The sequence below is a fragment of the Calonectris borealis genome, chromosome 18, assembly GCF_964195595.1.
Source record: "Calonectris borealis chromosome 18, bCalBor7.hap1.2, whole genome shotgun sequence".
In the NCBI taxonomy this organism is placed as follows: domain Eukaryota; kingdom Metazoa; phylum Chordata; class Aves; order Procellariiformes; family Procellariidae; genus Calonectris; species Calonectris borealis.
In genome coordinates, this window is record NC_134329.1 from 11240050 (window position 1) to 11263099 (window position 23050).

Sequence of the window (23050 nt, forward strand, 5' to 3'; positions counted from 1 at the left end):
CCAGCTTTGGCAACCCCCCAGCCAGCAGCGGCTCCTGCATCCCCCGTGCCGGGAGAGCGGCGGCTCCCGTCATGGTCCTGATGTGGGGCGGAGAGTGCCATGGGGATCCACAGCCCAAACCCAGCTCATCCCTGCAAACAGGGGGCACACAGCCCCTCCCCAGGCAAAGGTCAGGGGGTGCCCACGGCGCCTTGGCCACGGTAAGTGCAGCCCCACGGGGCACAGGTGGCCTCTGCAGCTGCGCTGTGGGGGAGACCCTCAGCCCCCCAGGGTCACCGAGGAGCAGCACACTGGTGGGGCAGGATTCGGCCCTTTCCCTTCAACCAGCATGAGGCCGCATCATGCCGCGGCAGCTCAGGGTCTCACAGCCACGCAGCACCGGCCAGCCAGGGGCAGGGGGGCAGCGCCGGGGCAGGAGCCTCGGCACCCACCCAGGCATCACAGGAGGCCGGCGCAGGCGTCCTGTGCCAGGGGACACGGCTGTTCAGCTCCTCAGCACGGAGGCAGCGCACCCCGTCCCCATTGCACCCATCCAGGCAGGTCCCACGGGAGCCGGTATCTCGCCCTACTCCTGCAGCAGGCAGGTAGGAAGGGGGGTGAAAACACACAGGAGCGCGGCGTTGTCACATTCTCCTAAAATATCCCTGCCCTCTTCAGGCAGCAGTGGAAAGGAGGCCACGGGGCCCAGCCCGCAGCTCCTCTCGCCGGCACTCGGCCCTGCCCGGGAGCGCTGCCGGGATGCTGCCAGGATGAACAAACCCAGCAGCAGCGTGAGGGCAGCGGGAAGAAGCCTCCTGCTGCCAGCTTGGCCAGGGACGGGCTCTGGCTCAGCGGAGCTGCTTGGCTGCCATGTGCTGCAAGGGGACAAGACACCCGGTGGGGCTCGTCCTCGTTGGGGGCTCATTGGGGCACCTTCGTCCCCCCCCCCCCCAGGCAGAGCCAGTCCCAGGCAGCTGCCTGGGCAGCACCGAGCCGTGTGTTTGGGCACCGGCGTGGGGCACAGGGCAGGGCAGCAGCGCAGGACTCCCCCAGGCTGCTCTGGATTTGCGCCATGGTTGACGCTTGGCCCCTGCTCCGGGGATGAGGTAGTTTGCAGAGAGCTGCCATCATCCTTCCGGAGCAAGCCGCAAAGGGCGGGCGGGCGAGGCGGAGGGTCCTCACCAGGTCCGCAGCCTGCTACCGATTGCTGCCGGAAGGGAGAGGAGCTGCTCCAGCACCCAGGGGAGACCGAGACCTCCCTCGGAGACGTGAGCCCACCGAGTGGCACAAGCACCTCTCACCCGCTCGTGGTGGTGGCGGGCGGGGGGAGAGAAGTCCAGACCCTCGGGGCTCAGGAGCCAATGGGACCCACTGTCCCTGGCCTATTGCCCCCCAGGGCATTGACCAGGGCAGAGGTGCCCCCCAGGACATCCTTTTAGGTCTTCAGGCTTCTCCGGTGGTGATTTTTGGCAAGGAGGACAAGAGCAGAGACGTCACTGCAGAGGACGTGTGGCCGGGAACACCAGCAGCACGCGACCCAACACGCGGCGGGAACGAGTCCCTTGTCCCACAAAGGGCCCTGCCAGGGCAGGGAGCGGCACGTCCAGCCCGGGGTCCCGCAGGGTCCGGAGAGCCCTGCATGGCTGGAGGGGGATGCAGAGCCTGGGCAGGGCTCAACACGGTACCACCGAGGGGCAGGAGCAGAGCCAGGAAGCAGGCAGAGGGGGCTGCAAGGCACGTGGAAAGGCAGCGGCAGCACCGAGGTGCTGTGCCGTACCCCGCTCCCGCCCGCCCCGGCTGCCCCGCTCCCCGGGACGCGCTGCCGGCTGCTGGCACCGGCACCAGGCAGGAGCAACATCCAGTTTCTATAGGAACCAGATCAAACCTTGAAAGAGCCACTCTGTACTTGCCATGGTGGTGTGGAGCTCACAGCAGATCCTGCAGCTCTGCGCTGTCCTCATGGAGAGAGACCACGTCCATCGTCCTGCCACCACGGAGGCGGCCGAGGTCCCCGCAGACACGCGTGCTCACAGCACCAAGGGCAAGAGCCATGATAGGGGAAAAAATACCGCTGAAAACCAAAAATAGTTACTTAAGCTGCAGCCATCGATCAGTCGTGGGCACGGTGCCACCCTGCTGGGAACCCCCGCCACGTGCACCGTCAGCAAGCGCTGCACCAGCACACAGCGGAGGTGCCAAGATCAGCTCCTGGAGGTAAATCCTGTGCTGCCGCCTGGGAGCCCAGCCGGGGACCTGGGCTGACGGGGACAGTGACAAGGCAAGGACTTGAGCCGCCAGAGCATGGTTCACATCACCCAGGCACGAAGGGTTGTGGGCACCCAGAGAAGCACGTGCAGTGGGGAGGTGAAGTTCAAGGGGAACAAACACTCCAGCCCCTTCTGATTTTCCATTAAAATCTCTGATCTCCGTAATAAGCTGCCATTAGCCCGGGGAGAAAGCCGGGAGCAAGGCAGGGAGTGCAGCCAGGGCCGGCACAAAGGAGGCACTGTGGCCGGCAGATGCGCACTGGCCGCATGCCGCTGCACAGCCCCTTCATTCATCGCGCGCTCCCGCCGTCACCGGGGTCAGCGATGTCTCCCCCCGCCCGGTGAGGTCGGCCAGCCCCCCACGGCCTGGCACCCCCCCCAGGTCACTGCCAGCACACGGCCCCTGCCCGCGTCCAACCCAAGCCCCCAGCGTTCTCCCAGGGGCTGAGCGCCCCGGACACGCCGTGCTGAGCACAGCTGCTAATTACCCTCCCAGGAAAATGCATTTTCAGCTGGTAAGAGCTTCCAGCAGAAGGCTGCCTAGCACTGCCCCTGCCACAGCACCCGACTGTCAACGCTGACAGCTGCCCCCTTTGCACGGGGCGCAGGGGGACACACGGCTGTGAGCGGGAGTGGTGGTGAGCCCCGAGAGCAGTGGCTGTGCTCCGGGCACTCCTGGCTGCTCCCTGCAGCCGCAGCATCGCCCCTGTCCCCAGGCGAGGAGAGGGCAGCAGGGAAGGGCAAGTTGTATCTGCCCAGGGTCTTGCGGTGTCAGCAGAGCCCCACGGAGTCCCTGCCACACTGAGCCCCCCCCAAGCGCTTGCAACGTCACACCGCTGCAATAGAGAGATGCTTGTCCTCCCTGAGACCGGCAGCAAAGGAAGGGCTGCATCCCATTGCCCTCAGCTGAACCAGCATCTCCCGGCCCAGAGATGAAGCTCTGGGATCTGGTGGTTGCACTGGTTCGGGTCCAGCAGCGACGGAGGTGACTGCGGTGTCAGCTGCCCTCTGCGGATGCAGGAAAGGGAGAGCGGAGCCCTCCGCAGCACCCACGGCGATGATGACGCTGCACGCTGGACGGCTTTCAGCAATGAACGCATCCTGCGGCCACAAGCAGGGCACGGGGACAGCCCAGTGTTCTGCAGCACTCGAAGCAAACACTGTGAGCCCAGCACCTCGTAAAAAACAAATAAACCAAACCAAATCAAACCAAAAAAAAAAACCCCAAAAAACAGTGAATGTTTCTAGCACCTGAGCTCCCAGCCCGGAGCGTGGGCAGGCATCACTGGGGCCAGGTCTGGACTGGAGATGCTGCTCTTTCCCCGTGCCTGAAAACAGCCCCTCTCACAGCAGGCTGGGATCAGGAGGTCAATTCAATTTTAATTCTTAAACTACTTCCCCCAGGTAAAGCAGATTTGACCCTGCATGGCTCCAGAAAATCTGATTGCAGCACTTGTACCGCAGGCCATCCGCAGAGCTGTCACCAGGACGGGGCTGAGGACGCAGGGGCTCCGTGGCCCCGTGGCACTGCACTTGCTGCCCAGACTGCTCCAGAAGAGAGGCAGGGGCAGGTGCCAGCAGCACAGCTTTCCCCGCTCCAAAAGGGCCCACGCTCCGACCAGCACACCGACCGTGCCAACGTCTGGAGTCTCCAGCTGTGTTCCTGTAAGTACGTGCTACAGGATTAAGGAACTTCTGCAGCAGCGCCCGGCCCAGGGGAGGAGACAGCAGCAATGCCGAGCACACCTCGCTGGGACAGAAGAGATGCGACTCTGACTTGGAGCTAGTGTTGCTCCATCCCGTATCCCTGCTGGCTCCAGCTGCAAGCCTGCGTTACTAAACCAGCACAAATGTTCAAAGAGGCTTATTTATCCAGCAAGGCCTTTTGGGGGAATATTCCCGGCTATCAGCCAGCTTTATTAAGTAGTTTAGAGTTACAGGCTCTTTCAAGAGAGGCAGCATCACCTCCCAGCTCACTGCAGGCCAAGGGGACTGGGGGGCGGGAGAGCTGCCTCTCCCACCGCACACCCTGGCTCATTTCGTTTCCCCTCGGCTCCAAAGGGAATTGCAATCGCCCGTAATGTAACGCAGCTCGGGGCTGGTGTGAGCAGAAACGCCATCTGCTGCACATCTCCCCGCAAGACAGACGGGTCCTGGCGCCGGACGGGAAACTCTCCGAATGCCCCAAAACACGGCTCTCAGCCACGGCGTCTCCTGCCAGCCCACCCAAGGTCACCCCAGCGCCCTCCCTCCAGCCCCCATACCACGCAGGTAAAACACAACTGAGGGAAGGGTGCGGTACCCAAAACCTTCCTTCAGGAATTGGATGCAAAGTTCGGAGCTCGAATTTTGGAACAGCTGAAGAAGTGGGGACAGCCAGACCTCTCGTCAGGCTTTTCCACCAGCCTCCCCAGTGCCTGCTGGGCGCGCGGAGGCAGCACGGCTCAGTGCTAACACTGTCCCCCTCTGACACCAGGTCAAGTCTCCAACCAACTTGGTTCATTCCCCAAAGCCCTGCTGCCCTGCGCCGGGAGCTGGGGGTCCGGAACACCCCTCCCATCCAACACAAGCACCTGCGCCTCCTGCCTGGAGGCTTGGCATCTTCCCCACAGGTTTGGAGAGGGCGGCAGGAGCATTCCACCTTCTTGGGTATACAGCCAAGACTTTCGCAAAATTACACTAATATAGGTAAATTCCGCTGGAGTTTGTACACAAAGGGACTTTGGCAGCCTCCCTACTTAAAGTTAAATGCATCTATTGATCTTTTTGCAGGATCACAGCTCAGAAGCGTGATTTAACAAGACCTTCCTTCACAACGCTGAGGAACCATATCAATTTGCAGAAATCAGGAGACATTGGAACAGGCCATTTCTCTTACAGAACACAATTTATTTGGCATTTGGATGAAATGTTTCTCACAGCATCTTGAGAAAAAAAGAAAGATTAGTGCCAACCCCAAAGAAAGAAGTTAAAACAAAAAACCAGTGTCACAGGGACTGAATTATTATAGTATCAAATTTAAATTCTACATGGTATTTCACAGAATATCAAAATCTTTTATACACTGCCACAGTTAAGTCCAGTCACAAAACCAACTACACAGGAGAAGCCTGCAAATGCAGCGTTGGCTAAAATTATTTTCCAGGAGAAGGTAAAAAGCAGTTTCTCATTCTCTCTCTCAGCCTCCCAGGCATCCGCCAGCCTGACACTCGGGGTACAGCGCAGCACGGCCACGCACGCAGCCTGCAAGCGCAGCATCTCCGCTGGCATCGACGCCAACCCACTCAACGTTCAAGGTGCACAATAGGGGAAAATTAAAGCTATGTCGTACCGTAGCAGGCAGGTAATGCAGGCTGTTGTTAGGGGAAGCAGATCTTTACTGCCGAAAGCGTCTATTCCAAAGAAACGGGTATTTCATTTGGAACTGGGGAATGTCAGAAGCAAAATGTATGAACTTCGATTTCCCTCCTCTACACTAATCTGCTCTAATTTTAGGGTCCAGCTCCTAGCTTGCAAGGAAAATTTAAAAGACATTTCTGTATATTGCATGTTCCTTAGCTAGGGAGAAAAAAGATGTTTCAGCAACTGGAAAAAAAAAAAACCCGCATGTTATGGATTGTGTGAGGCAACATTAAACTCCAGTGCTTTGCCACTGAAAATCCACATCTGAAAGATAAAAACATCTTTAAAAACAGCTTCAAATTCATTTAACATTAGATGGGAAAAGAACAGTAATTACTGGTCACAAAAACATTTTCTTCCCAAGTGAAACTCAAGACACATCTGAACAGGCCATCACCCCATGACGCCTGCGGAGGCAGAGCACCCGCCGACTATAAGATTAACCCTTCAGAAAAAATTTTCCACTTACTTCATTCTTCTTCTAGATCAGTGTCCTGCCACGAATGGGTAAAGAAATAGTCTGAGGCTCAAAACTAGACAAGACTGAACATTACGCAGACAAGCTCTTTGTACATCTGAATGACAGTTTTGATCTTCTAGCACAGAATGAAACCCACCATCCTAACATTACAATACTCTACAACTTATCTAGTAAAAAAATTAGAGGCTGCTGTGAGACTGTGTACAGGTATCACCAGTAACAGCGCTAGAAGTGAGTATCTAGGCTGTTCTTGAAGGATCAGCAGAGACCTCGATATGGCACCACAGTATGTCGTAAAGATGGGGAATCTGAGGAGCGGTTTTGTCTGAGGCCACAACGGGAGGCGCGAGCCCTGTGCAGAACCGAGTGCTGTGACTTTTCAACGACTGTGGTCAAGGACATCCCAAGAGAAATGCACTCGCTGTTCATGTGGGCTGCTGGGAATGATGCGGTAATGCCATCTCCCCCGCTGGGTCTGGAGGGACATTTGGGATGCACCAGTAGTTAAGAAAAACATCCACAGAAGTGAACAGTGGTGGGGAAAAAAATCAATGCACAAAATAACTCCAAAGATCTCATCAATCTAATGGCAATCAAAACAGAAAGGTCTTCCTCAGGCAAGCATCAACCCTCTGTAATTGGTGCTCAGGACAAACTGCTTGCCGGTCACCTTGCCAAGGGCAAGGAAGGTTTGCTGAGGAGTCAACTACTGTCAAGAAAACTTAACTCTTCCCCAGTCGGTCCAGAAGTCTGAGTAGTTGTGACGTTTTCTGTTACAAAGGTTCCTACTCCAAGAGAAAGTACTCAGTGTGAAAAAGCTACATTAAAAAGGGAAAAAAATGACAATTTTATTGCCAAATTAGAAGCTCACCCAGAGGTAAATGAGCTGTACTTAGTGAACTGCTCTATTCAAGGCAAGATTTCCCTTGTTTACAGTTAAGATGAAGAAGGGTAGGGGAAAAGAGAGAAAATAGCGGCCTCCATGCCAATATACAAGTGGGAAAGGCTCAGAAGCAATGGGGAAAATATCACACCAAGGCTTCTACAAAGAAGCCTCCATTTGGAATAGCTACAACCAGGAGCCACCATGAAGTTGGCAGTTGTTACAGAGCTTATTTTCAAATAAAATTCACCACAGAACCAAAAGTAAAATAAAAAAGTATCGAACAGATTCCCGCAGTGTTAGGAGAAGTGTGAGGTAAGGTATCTGTTCACCTCAGCCACAAAACACAGCTTCAGAGACTAAACCAAGCCAAAAGGCCTTTTGTTATTGCGCTAGGATACTACGAAGAACAAATGTTCCATCTGGATTCAAAAGAAATAGGAAGTTATCTATTTTGCACTGCTAATAAAATATTTTTCAGGAATAGATTGTAGTAGCATAGACTTTGCATCCTACTTAAGTGTACACTATCACAGCCTGTCCTACAACAGGGTGGAGCCAGCTTGACAGAAGTATTAACCCTAAGAGCCTATTTATATCCCAGTGCTTAGCTTCACCTAGCTGGATGCAGCACAAAGGTTACTGTCTACAGTATGTATGTATATATATATATCTATATATATATATATCTCGCCACCCAGAAACACACACACGCACACACGCACTCGTACCTATAAAACTAAAGAAAAATCAGTACATACAATGTATAAAACGTATGAATGTGCTCAAAAACGCACAAAACCCACTTTATTTTCATACTTCAGAAATGCTCAATAATTTGTATGCATGGTTCTGACTACTGCTATCCATCCACTTCATTAGACCAGGACTTGAACTCAGAGGAGGAGACGGTAAGAGATCCCACAGGGTGGAGAATTGCTCCTCTCGTTTTGTACCACTGCTGTTAGAGCCAGTCAAACCAGAGAGCAGGACGCGGGCGGCAGTACAGCTCCAGGCGGAGAGGCTTCCCAACAGTGCTTCCTCCCACTCGTGTGCCAGCAGCGCACCCCAGAACTGTGATTCACGCTCTCCGGTGGATTCAAGATTGTTAGCAAGCGTCTGAATGTCAAGACACCAGATATGATCTCAATAGGGAAACTCAGTTTTCTGTGCAAAAGGAGTTGAATTGTCAAGACCAATCCCCAAGTAGCGTATAAGCCTATAGGCAAGACACAGAATAGAAAGTAGCAGCATATTCAATGGGGAAAGAGTCAGCTGCACTGGGAAACCACAACAGTGGGTTAGATTTGTCATACAAGTATGATTTCTCGTCATTACTAGAAAAATAGATCACATACACACCCCCATGCAGTGTTTTCTTCCCGTCCCTCTAGGCTTATACCCTTCATAAGGTAACAGGAGAACACTCACAAGGGGCATTCTTTACAAATTCCTTATAATTCATCTCATCTGCTGAACGCTGCAGTAAAATCAAGGAGAAGCAGAGGCAAGAGGAGGATGGGGGGAAAGGGTAAATCATTTGTACACTGAAATCTAAACTTAAAATCACCTGTAAAGATTATTTTGCACTCATTATCAAAACCAACAGTGCTTGACATTGGGTTTAGTGAGGGAGTGAATGAACCTTTTTGCCATCTGTAAATTAACTTAAAGAGTTCAATCTGAGGGGGAAATTTAAGATGACATATCGGACTGAAGCAAATGGCTTTATTGATTTAAGTACACTAACCTCACTATAACCCCTCGTGGGACCTGGATAAATGGTTTGGGGGGCACAGGGGAAATCCCTAGAATAGGGTTGGCAATTTATGGGACTCGGATAAGGAATAAGTGTCCAATTAGAATTAAACATTATGTATAGTGTGTGTTGATCACTGTTTTTAAATGATATTTGTAGAACTGTAAAGATGTGAAATGGAGGGGAGGGAACACACTTACATGCTAGATGTAGCATGCAATAAGAAAAGCAAGAACAATGGTCTTTTATCCAGGCCAGTCTTGTGCAACTGTTCACTGTATAGGAGTTAAAGTACAAGGAAAAATACCTCAATCTTCCTTATGGGATTATAAAAAACAGGGGCTTCATATAGTGAAGTAGACTGCATGAAAGTTAATTGCTTCCCATCTCTTCCCTAAAGTACTACCTAACACATATGAGGATTCTACCGAAGGGACACAAACATTACACAGACCCAGTTTTCTTTATGGGCCAGAATTTTACCCGACAATATGAGACTTTGCAGCTACCAACAACAAATAATTGTAATTGCAAATCCTAGTTTTCTTAGTACCCATTTGTCACATATTGCGAAGATCATCCTCCGGTCCCTACGGTGTTCTGAAATAGCAAGGCAGATCAAAACACACAAATGTTTTATACTGTGTAACTCTTACTTGGTGGCATGTTTTAGCTCCTCAGTGCTCCCGCTCTGTAGAACAGGCCCCCAGCCCCTTCCCCTGCAGTTCCATCTTCTCTGCCTTTTCCAAGTGTAGCACTGAAGCAAGAGAGAAAGCAATTGATTGAACGGTGACTGCTCCTACCCTCCTTTTTCCATCGTCTGTTCCCTGGGTCCAGTGGTATCCAGCCAAATCCAAGCAGCTTTTTTCTGATGTACATTTTGTTTCCTCTCAGGTTAAGGAAAAAGAAAAAACAAACCAAACTACCCATACTTTTCACCTCCTCAGAAGTCAAAGGAATTCTCTGCACTCTTTTCCATAGCCAATGGAAAAAAAGAGCAGTTATACAATCCATATTTACAAGACAAACCAATTAGTGAATGAATAACGACAGCCAAAAAACGAGAGGCACAATTCTAATCTAGAACATAAAAGTAGTGTTCAAAAAACAAAGTGGAGATTCCTTCTGAAGTTCAAACCACGGATTAGTGTTTGTCTGTGCAAACAGTTGCTAAAACTATTTCTGACTGGCAGTCGGCTTTTTACTCCTTTATACAACGGTATTGAGAGAACAGTGGCTGTGACGGCTGCCCGTAAGAGTTTCTGCCGGTGTGTTTTCATTTAGTGTTGTGTCAGGAGGGACAAGAAAGGTGCTGCTGTCAGCAGAGTCTTCCAGCTCCATTGGAGAAGGACCAACTGAGGGAGGAAGCGATCCCTCTGTAAGCTGTGGGGATACATCACAGTTTCCTAGTGATGGAGGACTGCTTTGCACAGTCTGAGAAAGAACTCCATCTGCAAAGGACAAAAAACAAGCAGAATCAGAACATGAAGTATATCATTTCACATTCCCAAATAGATTTACTATCTGTATTTCTGGAAGCTCTGAGTTTTTCCTGGTTTTGCATTAATGCACAAAGAGATGACACTGCAAAAGAGGAAAATTATGTAGCAAAAATAAAACTTCGATATATAAATAAGATACTTGCACTAATCAGGCTCCCTTATCTTGTGAGATATGCTGCTATAAAACCCCAAATCGGAATGATTTCTACAGTATGTGAATATCGCAGCTGCAAAACTGAAGAGCACTGGGTGAATCATTAGAAAGTGATATTTTTGGTCAAGTTTTGGGGGTGTGGGTGGGGGAAGTGGGGAGGAGAGAAGACGCTGGATATATTTTATTCAAAATCTCTTGTAGTTGACATTTGTTCTACTTTTTAATACCAATCTCTATAGACCTATCTCCAAAAGACCAGAAAAGGTACCAGCATAGTGGAAACTAGGTAACCAGGTAACCCATCCAAGGTAAGGCTTGAAAATAGGTAAGGTCTAAGAGTTAAACTGCTTGCAGCATGGATTCCACTTGTAATTTAGGTGATCCAAAGAACCTTTGAGAAAAACCAAGCTTAATGACACATTTTAACAAAAGACACTTCCATCGCCAAAATAGGAGATTTTATTGTGAAATGTATTTTCCCATCACAATCACTAAAACACATGATTATAGTTTTTTAAAAAGAAAATTTACCCTCTAGCCAAAATGAAAAAGAGGAAGAAAGGAGAAGTTATTGCCTGCATACCTGTAGTGGAACAAAGGATGCTGTCTGGATTGACAGAAGCCTCATAAGGAGGGGGTGGGTCATCTGGATGTTGAATATCTGGATACTTGTAAGCAGTATAGGGTGGAGGTGGATCATGGAAATGAAATGCCCCACCTTCCCCATCATCTGAAAGATGCAGTGGAGTAAGGCCAGTTCCAAAACCATCGGGACCATAATCAAAACCAGGCATCCTGCGGCCCAAGTTAAAATGGTGCACTATTTCAAGAGAAGAAAAAGAAGTAAGTGACTTTATCCCATGCTTTCTTCTTCAGTCTACGGCAGATCGCAACACCCTTTTCCACTTTTCACACCCAAGGAACTCATGTCTCCTGAAGATCTAAAAAAGTCTACATAACCTATACAAGTCAACTCACTGCAGTTACACACTGATACCCAGGCCCACCTGCTCCCAGCCTGCTTGTCCTGCATCACATCTAAATTTGAATCTAACCTCTTCAAACTTAGGAGATCATTCACACATAGAAGATATTTCAGATTTGGACCACATACAAACAAAAAATACTTTTCCATTATCCATTATTAAAAAAGTTCAAGTCTGAAGAACCTACCAAGACACACACACAGAGGCACAGTCAAGCAAGACCACGACATTTCTCACCTTTACGTACATCAATCTGTCAATAATAAGCACAAGGCACAAGGTAAGTGTTGATATAAAAGATTTTTCTTTGAATGGGGAGTGGTTCGGAGAACCAGAACTTGTACAAATTGTGACCAGTTCAGGCAGCCAGCACAGAGCTACATTTGGGTACAGTACTGACTAGAATCTATAACCAGACTTCCGCTGATATTTTCCACAGATTTGTATTTCTTCTGCTCTCTTTATTCTGAAGCACATACACTACTTAGATCAAGACTTATTACAGATACAGGCTACTTACAATTTGCTCCAATCAAAGACTCTATGCGCTCTCTCCGCCTCTGGCGTAGCCGGTGGACCATGAAAAGCAGCAGAGAGAGGATGAGGAAGGACGAAATGCAGCTAACAATCAGACGCATTCCACCGGCCATTGAGTCAAACAAACTGTTGCCATCTGTTACATAAACCATATAAAAGAAGCCTGTTAGTTTTGTTCAAGACTCATTTTTCTTGATGTTCTCCTGTCAGTAATGGAGAGATAAATGCAGAGTGGAGATTCATTAGCCTGGTTTAACACTTCTCCATATTTCAAAAATGTAAGAAAATTATGAATCATCAGGTGATTTATCTATTTGTTGCAAGAAGATCTAAACGTTTCCAAAAATATCTTAAACAGCAAAAGGGACAAAATGTTGAAGGCTTCATGTCTCTGAAAACGGGAAAAAGGAAAGGTTAATGGCATTTTGCACATCCCCTTGCCTCCCTGCCATGGCTGATGATGCTATTCTAAAGAGGACAGCAGGCCTGGAAGCCACGGGAAAGGCTGGAGAACTGCCATATCTACACACTATCTCTACATGACTTCTGAACATCTTAACTTTTACATTTCCAGCAACAAAATCTCTAAACATTGTCATGTTTAGAGATCACCAAGATGTGGTCATGTAAATTCCATATGTCATTGGTACATTGGTTAGCACCATGAAGTGATAGGAACGAAAAATACCTTAAAAAGGTGAATCAACATGACAATCATCTTTCAGGAACTGAAGAGATCAAGGTAAACAGGAATTACATATTTTCCTAGAATCACACAGAAAGCAAGTGGCAGAACATGAAACAGACCGAGGAGCTTAGGACCTTGACAGCTCTATACCGTTGCTAACCAGATCCACACTTGGAAGGCTGTTGCGAGCAAATTATCACTGTTCTACCAGTGCCAGACACGAGAGCTATTAATTTTTCACAATTCAACTAATCATACTTGGTTATGCTTAAGTAGCATGTGCACATACAGACACTCTACACAAAGAAAAATTACCTAAAAATGACCATGCTGTGTTCTTTGCACCAATTTCCCGTTAAAGAGATCTGAATGAGAAACGCACCCAGGTTAGGTGTGGGTAAGAAACAGACGAAGTGGCTGCACAACCTGGTCACCTACTGCTACAGGACACAAGCACTACCAGGTACGAACCTCTCTCCCCAGCCATCACAGTGCCACTGCACTCCCTAGAGCAACCAGCCAGATCCTGGCCACCTCTCCTTTCCTGCATCCACCACAGCTGCAAAAGCTCTCTCAATACTTCTCCTTTTACTAACAGCAACTAAAGCTGTATCAAAGATTCCTTACAAAAGAAAGCTAAAAGCGTCACACAAATTCTAAGTACTGACTTGCTACAAATGCTAGTAACAGAAAAATCCACCTAATTTATACATCGTTAAAATACATGGCTAACAGGGTGGTATTTATTACGTCATGCATTCTTGGCAACAAAAAATTCATTTAATAGTGCACTATGCATAGAGCTCGAACACTGCACCCTCTCAAATCTGGCTGTGCAGTACAAAAGCCTCTGCGCTGTCAAACCTTTTAGCAACTCTTACTGTCAGAGCTTAAACCGATGCAGTCACACACCTACCAACCAACACACCCTCCTGAACACCACAGACCTGCCGTTGTTCCTCCTCCATTTTATGGCAATGCTGACTTCATGAACGTCATAAATTAGTGCTAATAACTGCCTTAAATAAAGTGACTTAAGTAAAATATACACACATGCAAGCATGATGCAATCTTGTAGGCAGAAAGCCTGACTTCCACGTATTCTCTTTAGGCCAGCTACAACTGCAATTCTTGGACGTTGGAGCGTCTTGGGCCTCTATCACACTGCTCCCAGCCTGTGAGAGCTCCTAACGTTCAACCTGTTTGGCTGGATAAACTATTGTCAATAAAGTCCTAGATTAAAAAAAAGACAAAGACCCAGCTTGTACAGAACAAGATAAGTCATCACAGAGATTTCCAACATAAATACAAATATATTATTTCAGAAAGGCTGTTTTACACTCACTACAGTAGTAATACCCTGTAACTGCACCAGTTTAGTCACTAGAAAAGCTTCTGCACCATCAGCTCTTTCAAAGTATTTTATTTCTTTTATTACCTTTTCACAAATAAGAGTTGCAGGTCTGTCTAAACAAGAGCCACACAGAAGCATTATTTTCTACCACATCCATGGACCAGCAATAGACAGACTACCTCAGTTTCAGCATTAGTACATGAAAGATTTTCCTCTGCTATTTATCTTCAACTAAATGAGGAGAAGCACCTTTCAAGACAGTATAGCTGTGATTGCTCAGCTTACTCCTACCACTGGAAAATTCCCCTACTACCAAGTCCTTGAGTAATATTCGTTATCCACTTGTAATCATTGCTCACCCACTCACACTGCGAGAGCTGATTACCTGCCAACCCAACAGCAGGATTTATTCCCCCCCCCCCCCGGTCTCTCCTTGGGTGATTAATTTACTTACTGTTGATTAGTAAACTGTTTTCTTTCCTTTGCAACAGAGCTTAGGGAAGATGTATGTAAGAATTGTACAAAGATAAATACATGCTGATTAAAGAAAGTAATTCATTAATTTTGTCATCTGGAATAGTCATTTATAAACACCCAGAAGGAAAACTGAAATGCTTCATTTAAAAATTTCAGTGTTTATCACTAGCTGAAGTAACTTCATTATGAAGGAAGTTTGACAACTGCTTGATGATTCTTCTCAAAAACGAAGTTACTAAAAAAACCAGAACACTTCAGGCCAGAGTATAATGAAACAGTCTTATTTAGCATCCGTACAGAAAGAAGAGCTTAAGGATCAGAAAGGATGTGGTAAAATACACTCTCCAAACAGTATTCATGAAATAGTTAAGACCCACGGCAATAAGCAAGGATTAAAGAACATGGCATGAGGTTATCCCAGGTCATCTTATCCTGTCTGCTGGATGATGCTTTGCTGACACTGTTCCTGAAGATAAAAAAAGCGAAGACAAAGTCTTAACTCTGCTGATAAGAGTGGGAGGAAGACTCTCCTGCTTTTTCCCCACTCTTTCACCAATCAACCTGCAACACTAGCTATGAATATCTGTTAAGCTTAACCCTCAGAACAAATGTGAATGACACCAAGGAGGAGCCAGTGGCCTTTAAAGATTAACTTCTGTAGTTAAGACAAGTAAGAAAGACTGCAAATTTGGAAGCCAATAAGCACCGCTTTTTTGTAACAGCCTCTGATGGGAAGAGCTGACCTTCCGTGTTTTCCATAGGAGTTCAGAACAATAGGTTCTTCGTGCACTCCGATAAGATTAGGTTCTTTAAAAATACCAGGAAATAACAGTATCACAGAATGGTTTAGGTTGGAAGGGACGTCCTGAGATCATCTAGTCCAACCCCTGCTCAAGCACTGTCAGCTAGAGCAGCTTGCGCAGGACAGAGTCCAATCGGGCATTGAACACCCCCAGAGATGGAGCCTCCACAAGCAATCTGCTCCAGTATTTGATCCCCTCACAGTAAATTCCAAGAAAGATACATTTCTTTACAGAAAAATACCCCCCCCCAAATCTACATCCCCAAATGGTGACTGACAAACAGTTCAGAGTCAATTGAAGACTTTACTGATCCAAAACAAGAAGCTGCACTGAGATGCCAAATCCAATTAGCAAGGTTGCATGTACTGAAACTCAATATAAACTTTGCTGCCCACATGATCCCTGCATGCAAACTTGCACACACATAAATGCTCATGTCCAGAAAAAGATGCTTAATTAGTGCTCAAGAGAAAAGTCTTTTCTTTTCATGTCAACTAAACATGACAAAGGAACCGTGCAAGACGCACTACTAAAAATCCACAGTAGTGTCAACCTCCATACAGAAAATAAGCTACTGCTTCTCCTATATAAGTAGCATCAAGGATGACTAATTATTTCTAGCCGCAGTCTGAAGCGTCTCATTTCCCATGATTTGAGATCTTTCTCCACAGGGGGTTTGCACCCAGCAATGTCGAGACATTGAAAGGATGCATCATTTCAAACAAAGTTATACCCAAAGATAACCAAGTTGAGCACTGAATTAATTTTTCTTGACAAAACCGTAGCAGTCAACTCTTACCTGGGTCTAAACATGTAAATTTGCAGCACTCCTTAGGGTCTTTGCGATACTGCTGACACCCCTGGGGCCGTTCACACAAAGCAGCCACGCACATTTCAGGTTCACCGTTGTGACATGTGCAGCTCAAACAGGGATCATTCCCTTTTGGAGTGAAATAGTAGCCTTCATCGACAATGTTGTCTTTGATATCAACGCAAGTCTGGCCTAGAACAGAAACACACATCAATATTCAAGTGTCTGTGAGCCTGCCAGACAGGAGTCCAATTTATTCTGCTACATTAAGTGATTTGTAAACATAAGCAGACCACCAGTTAAAAGCCACGCCTTCTCATTAAAGCAACTTTGAAAAGGAATCTCCAAGGAGTGGGGAAAATAATGGATTGTCTGGAGGCATGCAGGGATGATTTACTGCTCAAAATTGACAAAGTGAGTTTTAAGTATTTAATGGAATTGACAGACTTTCAGGCATCCTCTCCAAGACACAGGAAAGCAAGTGGTCTGAGAAGTTTAAGCTTCACTGTCAATGCCTGCTGCAGCTCCCTCCCTCTCTCCTGGTACTTAGGAAAAGCTGGATCTTGTCTGGACCAAACCTGAAGGGCGCTCTTAACAGGCCAGGCCTATAAAAGGAAGCCAAGCAATAATGCTTCCACTGCCCTAGCTGCATCTTGATCCCTGCCCAGCGGAGGAAGTTTAAGTATCTTCCGCCCATGACCTAAAGGGACACACCAAAACCAGAGGGAGGGAACACAGATGGCGCTGGGACCTGCCAGCTGAAGCAGCTGCTCCGGGAGTGTGGCCTGCCTCTTCCAGCCTACACACAGGTCAGCTGGGAGGGTCTGCAGGAAAGCTCAGACTGGAAGAGACCTGAGGAGGTCTCCAGCTCAAAGCAGGGTCAGCTATGACATCCCAACAGGTTGCTCAGGGTTTTATCTAATCTGGTCATAAAAGCCTCTGAGGACAGAGGTTGCACAGCCTCCCTGGGTTGCTGTTCTGCTCTCAACTATCCTCACGATTAAACAGTTTTCCCTGGCATCAATTCAAATCTCTTGTTTCAACTTAACGTCCCTTGACTCCTGCCATGCACTACTGTAAAGAGCCTGGCTCCATCTGCTTGATAACCTCCTTGTAAGTACTGGCAGGCTGCTATCAGGTCCCCTGGAAGCCTTGCCTTCTCCTGGCTTAAGGAGCCCCGTTCCCACTGCCTCACCTCAAAGGACAGGCACTTCAGCCCACATCACCATCTTGCTGGCCCCCACTGAACCCGCCTCAATTTGTCAAAGTCTTGTCAACATTTTTCTTGCACTGTGAGGCCCGAAATTGGACACAGTATTCTTCTGCTCAACTTATACATCTGATACCCTCACCGTCTGGTTAACGTTTTGGCAGAGCTATCACCTTCCTTACAACATCATCCCGAAAAGATGACCAAAAAGGTCATCTTCTGATCATCATTTCGACAAAACACATGTCCTTCAATATCCAAGATTTTATTACACCTCAAGGTAGACAAGGCAATATCCTGTCTTCCTAGTTTTCAGTATTTCAGGTGCAAAGGCAAGGAAGGGCTGAATTTTCCTCCCTTGCCATTCTGTGTCTTTTTCCTGCTTTAAAGAAAAAGCAAACTAGAAACACTTCAAGAACTGCAGTAAAAGTTCAACAACTTTTCTCCTTCTTGCAAATAAGCACCGTCTATATTAGGTATCTTAAATATTACCTGAAAATACTGTCAATACCTCTGTTTGTATAAAGCCTTTTGGAGTAAAGAAATGCAAGATACAGAATGAAAGCCATTTTTTTCACTTTAAGTCAGTAGCTCCACCTGCTTCCCCCCCCCCCCCCTAGTTCTAATAATTGGCTGGAAAGAATTTAATAGAATTTGCTATATTCAAAATAAACCAGACATAAGTGTTTCCTCATTTTCATGTGAAGTTAATCATTTAAGAGTGATATTTACTAATAAGGCACGCTTTTTTTTCCCCAAGTATACTTTATTTTGGGGCTGATACAGTTGCTTAAACAATCATTTTTAAGTGAAAATCTGTACTGTGGCTCTCAATCACACATTATGATGCTCTTATTTATTTAAACCAAGCAGAAATTTAACTCCCCCCCCCTTTTTTTTTTAATTCACGGGGCAAAAGGTAGAAAGGATAACTAACCGATTTCCCCATATTTGTTATATGCATATTTAAACACACAACACAGTTAACACTGAACTAAAACCAACTTACTCCTTTTGCAGAGGAATGAAGATTTCTCATAGCAGTTTTCGGCATACCAGCTGTGTAAACCGTGGTGCCGAAGGGTAGGAAAATGGAAACACTGAAGCTGGGCACAAAGAACGTTTTCATTTTCAGACATAGCCGTACCAAAGATAGGGTCAGGGGGTAAAAATACTTCTGAAGAGCCTAGAACAAGATGCATTGGTATAAGCAGCCTGCGGGCATGCAAAGCTTTAGAAAGGCTCTGTAATGTCACTAATTTCATGCACACCAACTCTGCTACAAGGCTACTGTCCTCTAGCTTTAGCTTCCATTAGCAACATTCCTCCGGGGGAAGGCAAACAGCGGGGAGGGAAGGGGTGACTCACAGAGAGAAGAGGCTGCTGTTTTCAAAGTACTGGGTAATTTTGTCATTCTGCACCAGTAGGAGTGATGTTTTGATATCTCTACAAGTGCTGCTTTCCAGAGTCCCATGGGGCTTGCCTGCCAATAGTTATGCACCCCTTCAAACAACGCAGAGTTTGGCCATGCTTGCTACTAGTGGAGCAAGAACCCATACCTGGCACCCCAAGCACCTACTAGTGCGTCCAAAGATGTGTGTACATCTATCCTGCGCAGTGCACTGCAGAGCCGCTCCCCCACGTCTCACGCCGCTCATTCAGAGTGCAGAGCAGTGCTCTGCAGAAAACAAGGCTGCAATGCCGCTTCTGCTGCTGCAGTGGTGGTATGGACTACTTGGTCCTTCCAACTCACATAATCGTTACGAGACTCTATTGTGATGGGTTCCAAACAGTGCAAGAGGTGTTGAAGGCATTTTATAACTTTTAAAATGTTGTTTCTGACCAGTGTCTCGCTTCGCTGCTAAATCTGCTGGTATGCAAACTTGCAGAGATTAATGGCAGATCAAGACACAGCAGTTGTGAAAATTAGCCTATTTTATACGTTTTCAGAAGCCTACTTTCCAAATCTGTGTGCTTAAACATTGATTTTAACAGCTCTTACAGTTAGCATATTACACAGTCTTCTCACATGATGGTCCTTTCAAATACTGTTAGGTATGATGGGGTTTTTTGTTTGTTTAATTTTTTTAAAATGCAACTAGGTTCTGCTATCATTTTTTTTTTGAGGGCTTACCTTCCACATCTCCCCATAATGGACTAAAATTTCCAAGTTATAGGACCCTAAATCACTTTTCAAACAGATGCTAGGAATTCAGAGTCTGCCTCACTACAAGTCAATGACGCTTAAGTAAAGTTTTTCAGAAGCTACTGAATGCTACCACGTACTACTATGTACTTTATTTCACATAGGTATCCCTTTCTTAAATAGAAAGCTTGCAAACAAAACAATACATGGTATTGAGAAGGCTTAAATTTATATAATGCATCAAATTAAATAAAACTTATGATAAAAACAGGTATCATGATTTTTCTATAATTTATGCCTCCCTGGTTGTAAACACTCTGTCAGCAGATGGCAGTGCAGTCAACTTTCCAAAGAGCAAAGAAAGGTCCTTTTAAGGAGGATTTTTTCTTCTCTTGGGCTTCACAGGAGAAACCTACCTATATAAACAGTATTGTCCAGACCAGAAATCCCTATTATGAGAAAAAAGTTGGACTTTCTTCCCTCCCTTTCCCTTGCTATCCAAAGACATCTTTAGGTGCTCTACTTTAAGGAACTAATGAAAATGTTCCGGCCTCCACAAGAAGGAACAGTTTCCTCTGAATATTCAGTCAACTCTGTTCACTTAAATGACAAAGGAAATCAATATTTTTGTGCATGGCAGCACAGTAAACAAGTGCTGTCATTAGAAAGCTTATGGAGGGTTCTGCTACTTCTCATGTGTTAAAGGAAGTATTTTTCAAGACCCAACCATTTAGCAAAATTCTGTTCATAATTATGTATTTGTACCTAATGGACAGTTTTCCTTCCAGATTTTCCATTACTGAAAATTGTATATGAGAAGAAAACTGAATAGTTTTCAAATAGATTAGTTTTCAAATGCTACACTGGAATTCACAGTGCTTAAAAAAATCGCTTTGTTTTAAACCAGTACAGCATTTAGACGATCAATTCTACGCCTAAGAGTTCATATAATGACTTTAAGATTAACTAATCCCTCAACTGAATTAGTTAAAATTAAAAGGTATAGAAACATAACTCTGCATATTCAGCAGAGGGAGCTGCTTGTTTTGCAACTGAAAAAGTTCAGCCAGTGATGCCTATCAGATTAATGTTCAGTTTTTCATATAAACTGGGATTTATTTCTCGGATTAGGCAAATTTTGTCTTAGTTTAAGAAAACTATCTGAAGGACTTTAAAATGAAAAAAATCTGGGTAATTCTGCAAAACTCAAGATTTTTTTAAGTATATAAAAATCTACCAATTTTTAAAACGCTAAAACCCCCAAATATCCTACACTAGTCTGTGCAAGTACTAGAATCAGGAATCAGCAGTTCATCTAGACGTTCACCACAAAGAACGAGAAACTACAGAGCAGTTTCCTTTTTCTCAGCTTGCTCAAGGGGAAAGCCCAAATGAACTGAAAAACATGTCCTTTCCACAAGAAGTCAATGTGAAAAAACTATTAAACTTCTTACACTTGAAAATAAGACGTTTCGAGTATTAAACTCTTCTGTTTTGACACTGTAAAGCAAAGCAGTTCCTCTCCACTATTTCAACACCAGCACTGAAAGAAGTTATATTGTTCTTGCAAATAATAATCATGCTTTAAGACAGTTTCCATGGGCCATTTATCTAAGTAATAATTTGAGAGGCCTACCTTTATAAGCTACTTCCCAGTGACCTTCTAGAGAGTGATTTCGATTGGTGATCACATACTGATATCCAACCCAGAACCTACAAAAAAAAAAAAATTAAGTTAGATTCTAAAGATACAAGCCAAAGAGATACGAACAAATTAAAATAAATTACACAGAACCTTCCAATGTCTTTATAGTTAAAAGCTAACTTTCAAAACATTCTGATGATTTTTTCCTTAACATTTCAGCCCATATGTTGGCAACGTAGACAGAGAGACTACAGTTGAGGAATAGAGGAAAATACTCGATAGTTTTCTATGTTTACAAATGATAACTCAGTGTCTTTCATTTCTACTCATAATAAGCACCTTATTCTGTTGTTACGACAGCACTTCAGTATCTCGAACCCAAAAACCACACAAAAGCATCCAGAAGTCAAATATTTTATAAACATATACAACTTACGTCAGACTGTTCCGGATTAAACCGTCTAACTCTCCAGAGACAGAGATACACCATTACTGAACCCCTCCTGGTGATCTGTCATGGCAGCCCATGGGACTGACAAAAAGCCCACAGGCAAAAAAAAGGAATTGTTTGTTGTGAACTAACAGAATGAAATATCTAAAGCCACCAGAACACAGTTCTTGCAACTCAAAATGGCTTTTTACTTCATTCTTATCTCAAACTTGCAGTCTTTGTTAGAGCTACTGGTACTTAATGGAAACAAAAATTCCACTGAAAAATTTAAAGAATTATTTCTATACAAGGTAGTGCAGCAGTAAGTCATTGTAGAATCCATCTTCCCTGTTGCAGTTCAAGAATACTAGTACGTTGCTGAGACAACCTGAAGATAAAAAGACTGTTGAATTGTAGCTTATCTGTTAATGCTAATTAAAACATAAAATACAGATAGCCACAACCAAACAGTCAACCAGCATGCTCATACTGGGTTATTAACCTGAAGTAAATTTTACCATGAGATTTTCTAAGCAAGCTGAACTGACAGCATTTGTATCACACAGAAACCATTCTCATGTAATATAAGATCTTGTCCTTTCCTTCCTACTCACCTACGCTGGTCCTTCCTTACAAATGTTTTTTCTTCCAAGTCCCACTCCTGTGCCAGGATAAACCTTAGCTCCTGGTCTGCAGTGAAGGTGGCGAGGGATCCATTCACCCGCTGACATGTTTGCACAGCATCCCAGTAGTTCTCCCCATTTAAATACACTCTGTAACAGCTGGCTGTACCCTCATAGTGGTGCCATCCTGTTGGGCACTTTCCTAGGAAACATGAAGAACAGAAGGGAAACCATTCCCCCCAAATTAGGATCTTCAAGATACTGCATCCCAATCAGTTTATGACAATGCAATGCATAATCACTTGGATGTGTACACACAACATACTGTGTATACTTCACCTCACCAGGAGGAGATGCATGCATTACACATCACAGAAGACTTACTTTACTACAGCTTTTGATAAAGGAAAATTTTTTTAAATGTATTTTAAAAGATGCAACTTCTAGTAATGTTTCATTGTACTGTGACAGCCTTTAAAGTCTTTAATTAAGACTGATGATCTACTGTGGAAGATATTTCCCTGCACATCTTTATAAATCCAATCAGTTCGATCAATCCAAGTCAAAACAAGCAGCAAGAAGCAGGAAGAAAAAACCAGAGGTGGCCAATTTAATGATTCTGTCTGGTGATTAGCAATACATCCAACTTGCTGTGAAGTCTTCAACCTACTTTTACAGTCTCCGTAGTATTCACACAATCTTGCTCCCACAGTCAATCATTAAACACATGGGGGTTCTGGGGCAATTGTTGTTTGCTTTGGAAAAACAGCACTGCAAAGTGGATCTTTAGGAAGTGAGAAGGTGATGGTGTGAACTGCTGTCTTTGCTTTCTCTCAATTAACTCAACTGAGGGAATATACAACAAAAGCCTTAAGGCATTTCCAGATGAAACAGGCCCATGGGCTTTTGACTG

The 23050-nt window shown here is 45.6% G+C and overlaps 1 protein-coding gene across 7 annotated transcripts in view; it reads right to left on the bottom strand.

Moving 5' to 3' along the window:
• Positions 1–5114: 5114 nt before the first annotated feature.
• Positions 5115–23050, bottom strand: part of DGCR2 (DiGeorge syndrome critical region gene 2) — a 49926-nt gene continuing 31990 nt past the window's right edge. For 3 of the 7 annotated variants that reach the window (XM_075167942.1, XM_075167943.1, XM_075167944.1), the window contains 7 exons: positions 22129–22388; positions 21076–21152; positions 18303–18479; positions 16072–16275; positions 11934–12086; positions 11011–11247; positions 5115–10222 (listed from right to left, as the gene is read on the bottom strand). In XM_075167942.1, coding sequence (XP_075024043.1) covers positions 9981–10222; positions 11011–11247; positions 11934–12086; positions 16072–16275; positions 18303–18479; positions 21076–21152; positions 22129–22388 — 1350 coding nt within the window. In that variant the 3' untranslated portion in view covers positions 5115–9980. The remainder of the gene's footprint in view (positions 10223–11010; positions 11248–11933; positions 12087–16071; positions 16276–18302; positions 18480–21075; positions 21153–22128; positions 22389–23050) is intronic. The other 4 variants (XM_075167936.1, XM_075167938.1, XM_075167937.1 and 1 more) reach the window with 2 other exon arrangements.